The 8,255-nt window shown below is 46.7% G+C and overlaps 1 protein-coding gene across 1 annotated transcript; it reads right to left on the reverse strand.

The window, feature by feature from the left end:
- Positions 1 to 428: 428 nt before the first annotated feature.
- LOC130493415 (zinc finger protein 3-like) lies at positions 429 to 7,154 on the reverse strand. The gene is made up of 7 exons (XM_056867150.1): positions 7,047 to 7,154; positions 5,317 to 5,416; positions 4,713 to 4,795; positions 4,370 to 4,496; positions 2,166 to 2,284; positions 1,457 to 1,637; positions 429 to 1,036 (listed from the first exon to the last, which is right to left on the reverse strand). Exons 1-7 carry the CDS (start codon positions 7,152 to 7,154, stop codon positions 429 to 431), a joined length of 1,326 nt encoding a protein of 441 aa, XP_056723128.1.
- Positions 7,155 to 8,255: the final 1,101 nt, after the last annotated feature.

The raw sequence follows: 8,255 nt of genomic DNA on the forward strand, positions 1-8,255 counted from the left end.
TACATTTGGCACAGTCCCTCCCAACGAGGAAGCTTTCACAACCAAACAGACTCAGGTAGCCAAGTAGCCAGCATGGGCATGGATCAATATGGCAATCAGTAATGAATCTGTCCAAGCATCTTGTCCTTAACAAATGTAATTGATTAAAATTGCAGGTGCTCTACCGTGGAACCATATCCCTTACCAGAAGATCAAGCATGTAACCCACCATATGCAGTAGACTAACAGAATCCCCAATCTCTCTTTTGCTGCAGCCACATGTATACATATTTGACAGGCATTCTGTCAGGGACTGCATGAAGAACCTGAGCCTGCTTCTTCATCCATCTAGTTTTGGTGATAAAACCGAGATGAGTTCCTTCCTCCAGGATTAAATCTGGGATGACAGCTTCTTTAATTTGGACCAATGTGTCACTGAACAGTTACCTTCAGAGAGGAAGGAATGCTGGAATGACATTGAGGACTTCCCATCTTTGTTTTTCTTGAACAACTGCTGCCCTGTGGGCTCTTTGGTGTGAATTAAGGTATGTGCTCCGACTGAAGCCCTTTCCACATTCAGAGCATTTATATGGCTTCTCTCCTGTGTGGATGCTTTGATGGGAAGTAAGACTTTTACGGTGGCCAAAGGCTTTTCCACATTCAGAGCATTTATATGGTTTTTCACCTGTGTGAATTCTTTGATGGGAAGTAAGGTGCTCTTTCCGAATGAAGCCTTTTCCACATTTAGCGCATGAGTATGGCTTCTCCCCTGTGTGGATTCTTTGATGATAAACGAGACCTGAACTGTGACGGAAGCTCTTTCCACACTCTGAACAGCTGTATGATTTCTCCCCTGTATGCCTTCTTTGATGATAAGCAAGGCCTGAGTGGTGACCAAAGCTCTTTCCACACTCTGAACAACTATATGGCTTCTCCCCTGTGTGGATTCTTTTATGAGAAGCAAGTTTTCCACTCTCTCTGAAGCTCTTACCACACTCTGAACATTTATATGGTTTCTCTCCTGTGTGGATTCTGTAATGGGAAGTAAGGTGCTGTTCTTGACTGAAGTTTTTCCCACATTCTGAGCATGTATATGGTTTCTCCCCAGTGTGGATTCTTTGATGGGAAGCAAGGCCTGAGCCGAGACTGAAGCTTTTCCCACACTCTAGGCATTTATGTGGCTTCTCACCTTTGTGCATTTTTTGATGATAAGCAAGGCCTGCATTCTGACTGAAGCACTTTCCACACTCCAGACATTTATATGGTTTCTCTCCTGTGTGGATTCTTCGATGGTAAGTAAGGCTTGAGCTGTGACTGAAACTCCTTCCACACTCTGAGCATTTATATGGTTTCTCTCCTGTGTGGATTCTTTGATGGTAAGCAAGGCCTGAGCTGCAACTGAAACTTTTTCCACATTCACAGCATGCATACGGTTTCTCTCCTGTATGAATTCTTTGATGGTATGCAAGGCCTGAGCTGCAAGTGAAGCTCTTTCCACACTCAGAGCATATATATGGTTTCATACCTGCATGAATTTTTTGATGGTAACCAAGGCCTGAACGGTGACTGAAGCTCTTCCCACACTCTGAGCAGTTATATGGCTTCTCTCCTGTGTGGATTCTTCGATGAGAAGCAAGTTTTCTGTTCTCTCTGAAGCCCTTTCCGCAGTCAGAGCACTGATATGGTTTTTCTCCTGTGTGCAGTCTTTGGTGACAAGTAAGGTCCTCCTTCCTACTGAATCTTTTTTCACATTCAGAGCATGCATATGGTTTCTCCCCTGTGTGGATTCTTTGATGATATGCCAGGCCTGAGCTGTGACTGAAGCTTTTCCCACATTCTGAGCACTTATATGGTTTCTCCCCTGTATGGATCCTTTGATGGGATACAAGTCCTGAGTTGTGACTGAAGTTCTTTCCACATTCAGAGCATATGTATGGTTTCTCCCCTGTGTGGATTCTTTGATGGTAAGCCAGGCCTGAGCTGTGACTGAAGCTTTTCCCACACTCTGAGCACTTATATGGTTTCTCCCCTGTATGGATCCTTTGATAGGAAGCAAGAATTGCTGTCAGACTAAAGCTCTTTTCATACTCTGAACATTCATACGGCTTTTCACCACTGTGTTCTGTGCCAGTTAAGACGTTTGCACACATGGGGGATGTAATCCCTTTCTTTTCTTTGTGACTTGCTTCTTGTGTTATGATTTCATGGCAGTCAGCACCTTCAGAACTAGTGGATTCCTTAATCCACTTCTGTTGTGCTTTGGTTTTCCCTCTTTGCTGTTCTTCACTGCTCTTGTTCTCCTTCTCTGAAGGAATAAAGGGAGAAACCAACTTAATTAGAAATGAGACAAACATGATGAACGCATATTTTGTACAACAGAATGAAAGAGATTAAGTGCAGAGGCAGTCAATTACTTCTTTCCATGGGTTTTAATTCTGTGACAGAGCAACTGTGTTGCTTACATAAATTCTCAGGTTCAGTCCTTGAGGTCTCCCATTCAAGGATCTCAAACAGTAGGGATGGCAAAAACAATGAAAGTCCTCCACAGACATTTATTTTTGCTCCCTGGAACTTTTGGCTGGGATTGGGTTTGTTTGTCCTCAGCCTGAAATGAGCGGGATTGCTCTCAATCCACCTCTAGACCCAGGGGAAGGGCACCCACACCACAGTGTGGAATTCAGGTAGACTGGTATGATCACAGAATATTCCTGACTTTGGGCCACCTGGCTTAATTCATCCAGGAGTGGAAAGGAAAAGACCCCCCCCTCATCCTGCTGTTTTTCCCTTTAACTGTTTTTTCTTTGGCTAGGCTTAGTTGGTGAGGAGCTCGAGGCCTATACAACTGCACCCCCTCACACATCTTGTCAGTAGACAGAGTCAAGACCGGGGTGTGTGTGTGTTCTCCTCTTTAACGAAGAAAAGAAATTCAGTTCGCCCTGCATCCTAAGTCAGGAGAAGAGGTAGTCCTTGTCAGCCTGATGCCCTGGTGATAAATAAGTATGATCCACTATGATATCTTTTTCATAGATACCTGTTCTCCTGTACTTCCTATTTATTTACAAAATTTCTATGAGAAAAGGGTGAGAGAAGGGTGTGTGTGTGCCAGGCAAGGCTTAAGGGGAAGGGCATTCTCCAGGCCAAGTGCCACTGTGGAAAAAGCCCTGTCTCTGGTCACCACCTGCCTCTCCCCTAGATAAGCTAGGGACACTTATCTTCTGACATGTCTCTCAATGTCATGTTGATATGTAGTGCAAATTGCAGACTGCCAGGGAAATTCGGAACCTTATTGGTTATTGTTTGTTCTGTGTCATACGTCAAGCTAGAAAAAGTAGAGAAAAAATTTCCCACCACACAACTCAGTAGCTACCTGCCAATCTCTCTCCCTCCTCAGAGACCTGTACAAATGGATCTTCCCCTTCTTCCATCCAGGAGTCACGCTCTGGTTTGGGAATCACAAGTCCTAATTTAGAGCAGAAAAACACATGCAGCTACAACAAATGATCAGGTCTTACAAATCAGCCAGTTTGCACAACCTCAGGGCAACCAAATGGACAGCAAGGTGTTTTAATGTCTGTGCACAGAAGAGGCAGCAGGGTTTACCGCTGCAAACCAGAAACACCAAATTCTGAAACGTGGCCTCATCTTGCCTAGCATGTTTTGAAATCACTCTGGGGAAAGGCTGTCATGGAGCAAAAGCCAGCAGAATAGCCCTGGGCCACAGGACAGGGAAGGCAAGCCCCAAATGGGACAGAAGCTTTCTTAGGCTGCCCAAATTCTTCCAAAGGCAGATCAGGAACCAGCATCTTACAGCTGAATCTGAAACCACCAAATGCAGCTTCCATCCCTGTCTTTGTGAAGAGACCCAACGATCCTGCCCACCAGGAAAAGGAGGAAGGGGCATTCTACAGCACAGGACTTGTTGAGAAGGGCTAACATTGGTGTGCATCTAACCATCTGTAGATTTCACAGAGCAGGACTTGCCCACTTCCCCTTTGTGCTGTGGACCACCAAATCCCTGCAAGTTTTGTTCCTGGGTTCAGCAGCAAACCCTCAGGAAGACCGCAGAGGGCAACGCTGAGATATGCAGAGGGACGGGGGAATCAGTGAAAATCGCCGCACTCCCTTCCACAAGCAGAAATCTCATTTGGGTGGAGGAACTGCATGGTTGGGTACATTCCAGCATTCTTAAAAATTTCTGATTTTAGGGTTATCGTGTAGGGCTTCCGTTCATATAATGAAAACAGATTTTACAATTCAATAAATAGAGAACAGCAAAGAACCATAGATATGCTATTCACATGTTTGGTGATTTCCCCAGCATCAGATGGCAGACAGACAATAGGAGCAATTTCTGCTTTGAGTATCAACTAACAGAAAAGGAGAACCGTACCGAGAGAGGCCAGATTCCTGTAATTTTCCTCCATGACTTCCCCATGCAGAGCCCTTTGGCTCGGATCCAGCAGAGCCCACTCCTCCTCAGAGAAATCCACAGACACATCCTGAAAGGTCACCAGCCCCTGAGGAATAAGGAAATGTTTTCTCTTCAGCAATATTGGAAGAATCCACAAAGACCTAAAGCCAGGAGTTCCCCGCCAGGAACTACAGGAAGCTTTTCCCCCCTGTGGTATATTCTTGTGGGCAGTTTTGATCGAAGCAAAGGGAAACAGATTCCTTCAGCCACAGGAGGATGTGAAGAGGGCTCCTACCCCTTCTCACCACTGATTCTTCCTTACCTCATCTGTCTGCACAGATGGTGTGTCTGCTCCATCATACTGAATGGAATTCCCAGAATATTCATCCAACATCCTTCTGGGCCCTGCAAGGGAAACAAACAAGTGGGAAGATGTTTAGCCTGTTCACTGCCTGGTCCAATAGAAGATGGTGGTCCTCACCTTTAAAGCCCTCTACACTCTGCCTCAGAGATCACTTTCTCCTGCACTTATGTTCTTGCTCGGTAGAGAGGCTAGACCTCATTGAGTTTGGAGAAAACAGGATTTCTTTTGTTACGGCTCCACCCGCCCTTTGGAATCCTCTTCCTGGGAGATTAGATTGGTCCCTTTTCTATATAGGTTTTCTGTCCAGGTGAGAACAGATGATGTTAAATCCCGACAACCTTCCATGAGAATCACAAAACAGAGGGTTTCAAAACCAAGATCAGAACAGAACCCACCAGCTTCACTAACAAAAGGTCAGAGTCCCATCTGCGTTCCAAGACAGATGCAACAACCCCTCTGCAAAAAGCAGGAAGGGAATGAGCTCTTTCTTCAAGACAACCCAGTGTCACATTTCAAGCTTACCCAAGAGAAGGAAACTCAGCTGTAAGATGCTCCTCCTTACCCAGAAAGGCGGCATCGCCATCTCTCTCCTGCTTGATCTCCCAATAGAATAATCTCTGCCAAGGGTCTGTTGGACCTTGCTCTGCTCCTTCTGATGGCCCCTGAGAGAGGGGGAGAGGAGTAAGAGAGAACAGGGAGAGGAGTAAGGAGTAAGGAACAATGCTGGAGAATGCCTGGAAAAAGTGGGCAAGAGCGGACTCTTTCTCGGATGATTTCCTGAAAAAGTGCTTGAAGTCAGTAACGGGCTGGATGAGATGAAATTTAGGGAGCTTTCACACATACCAAATTATGCACTTTTAATCCACTTTCAGCACACTGGCAAAATCCACATTTGCAATTGGATTTTGCCAGTTCACACAGTAAAATCCAGCTTCAAAGTGCATTGAAAGTAAATTGAAAGTGCATTATTTGGCATATGTGAAAGTGCCCTACATCCTGACAAGATAGAGGTTCTCTGAGTTAGTAGGAAGGCAGACCAGAAACTTAAGATCTCGTCTGTCTTGGATGGGGCTACACAACCATTGAAAAGCCAGGTTCGCAGGTTGTGAGTGCTGCTCAACACAGCAGTCACCTTAGGAAAGCAGGTGGCTGCAGTGGTTGAGAGAGCTTTTTCACCCAGCTTTGGCTGGTGTGTCAGTTGTATCCTGGTTCAGTCAGAATTAGCTGCAGTGATCCATGCCTTAGTTACATCCAGACTGGACTACCGCAATGCACTCTAGTTGGAGCTACCCTTGAAGAGTGTTTCGAATGCTGCAGCTAGACTGCTGTTGGGGCCAGTCACTGGGAGCACATGACCCCGATATTACAGCAATCACACCGGCTACTAATCTGCTCCTGAGCCGACTTCAAGGTGCTGGTTTTGTCCTTGAAAGCCCTACATAGTTTAGGACTGGGGTACCGAAAGGACCACCTCCTCCCGTACATTCCTGCTCAGGAATTAAGACCACAAGGAGCGGCCCTCTTGACTGTCCCATCAACTAAAGAAGCTTGTCTGGTGTGTATACAAGGGAGGGCCTTTCTGGTGGCAGCCCCACCATTGTGGAGCAACCTTCCCAGGGAGATGCACCTGATCCCCTCACTGTGAATCTTTAGGAGGCAGCTGAAGACAGTTTTATTCAGGACAGCATTCAGTTAGTTTTGTTTTTCTGCCTATCGGCAATCTTAAATTATGATCTTAATTCATGGCCTTTTATGTGTTTTGTGGATTTTTATATTTTATGTTCTGTTTACACTGTAAGCTGCCTTGAGTCCCATAAGGTACAAGGGCAACTAATAAATACTTTATATAAAAGAATCATGGAAGGTTCTTGTAGGTTATCCGAGCTGTGTAACCGTGGTTTTGGTATTTTCTTTCCTGACGTTTCGCCAGCAGCTGTGGCCGGCATCTTCAGAGGAGTAACACTGAAGGACAGTGTCTCTCCTTCAGTGTTACTCCTCTGAAGATGCCTGCCACAGTTGCTGGCGAAACGTCAGGAAAGAAAATACCAAAACCACGGTTACACAGCCCGGACAACCTACAAGAACCAATGAACTCTGACCGTGAAAGCCTTCGACAATATTTTAATCATGGAAGGAACCATCAGGATCATCTAGTCCAACCGCCTGCACAATACAGGAAACTCACAACTTCCTCCCCCACACATAAGTCAGGAATATGAGGAAAGGGGAGTATGAGGATAGACTCTTCCCCATTTTTTGCCCTTTGGGGATCCCAGGAGGAAACCCTCTCACCTGCTCTTCTGGCTTCACGTTCTCTGCCTGGATCTGGAGGAATCCTTCCGCCGGGGCCACCGCCTGGGAAATGGATTCCGGTCCACATTCTCTGACCCAGCTCTCCATCTCTGGGGGCACGGCAGTCAGGATCTCCTCGTTCTTTGGCCTGTTTCCTTGTCAAGGTGAGGAATAACAAACTCTGTTAGGGATTATTAGGAGAGGAATTTATAATGATATTTTAATGCCCCTGTAGAGATCTATGGTGCTGCCTCATTTGGAATACTGTGCGCAGTTCTGGTCACAATATCTTAAAAAGGACATCAAAGAGCTGGAAAAAGTACAGAAAAAGTACAGAAGAGGGCAACCAGGATGATTAGGGGGTTGGATCACTTTCCTTATAAGGAAAGGCTGAAGAATTTGGGACTTTTCAGTTTAGAAAAAAGACAAGTAAGGTGGCACACGATAGAAGTTTATAGAATTATGCATGGGTGGACAAAGAGATCCTTATCTCCCTCTTCCTAAATACTAGAACTGGAGGTTGCCAACTCTGGGTTCTGAAATTCTGGGAGATTTTGGAGGCAGAGCCTAGGGAGGGTGGGGTTTGGGGAACGGCAGGGCCTTGGTGGGGTGTCCTGTAATAAAGCCCTTTCTGCCCCTCTTTACAAAGCAGGCATTTTCTCCAGGGGACCTGATCTTTGTGGTCTGGAGATCAGTTGTAATTCCGGAAGATCTCCAGGACCCACCTAGAGGTTGGCAGTCCTCCGTCTCTCCCTGTCACTGCTTCTGCATCTGCCAGTGGATCTCAGTGCTCTTGAGTTGGGATCCTTTCGGGTCAACTTGCAAGCCCGGTAGGGGGGCATCGTGTTCTCCTGGCTCCCCCTCGTCTGGGATGACAGGTTCTTGAAGGTGGTGCGGGCTGGGCAGCGGGGTGCTCCCCTCTGTGGCCGGGCTCTTCGGCTAGGGGGGCTCCCCAGAGTTTCGCCCCTCTCCCCTTAACATTTACAGCTGCCTGAGACCCCCTGGGGATTTGGCAGGAGGCCTGGCCATGAGGCCCAGCGCCCTGCCTCCGCTTCAAAGGGTGGGTGCTCTGAGCAGGGGCTTCACCGGCTGGGGGGCGGCAAAGAAACTCAGGATGGGGCCCAACCTGGAGATGCTTTTGCATGCAGCCCTCACTGCAAATGTTTCTTAGACCCCCCCCAACTCAACCCCTCCCCAGTCTTTTGACCT

The sequence above is a fragment of the Euleptes europaea genome, chromosome 1, assembly GCF_029931775.1.
Source record: "Euleptes europaea isolate rEulEur1 chromosome 1, rEulEur1.hap1, whole genome shotgun sequence".
In the NCBI taxonomy this organism is placed as follows: domain Eukaryota; kingdom Metazoa; phylum Chordata; class Lepidosauria; order Squamata; family Sphaerodactylidae; genus Euleptes; species Euleptes europaea.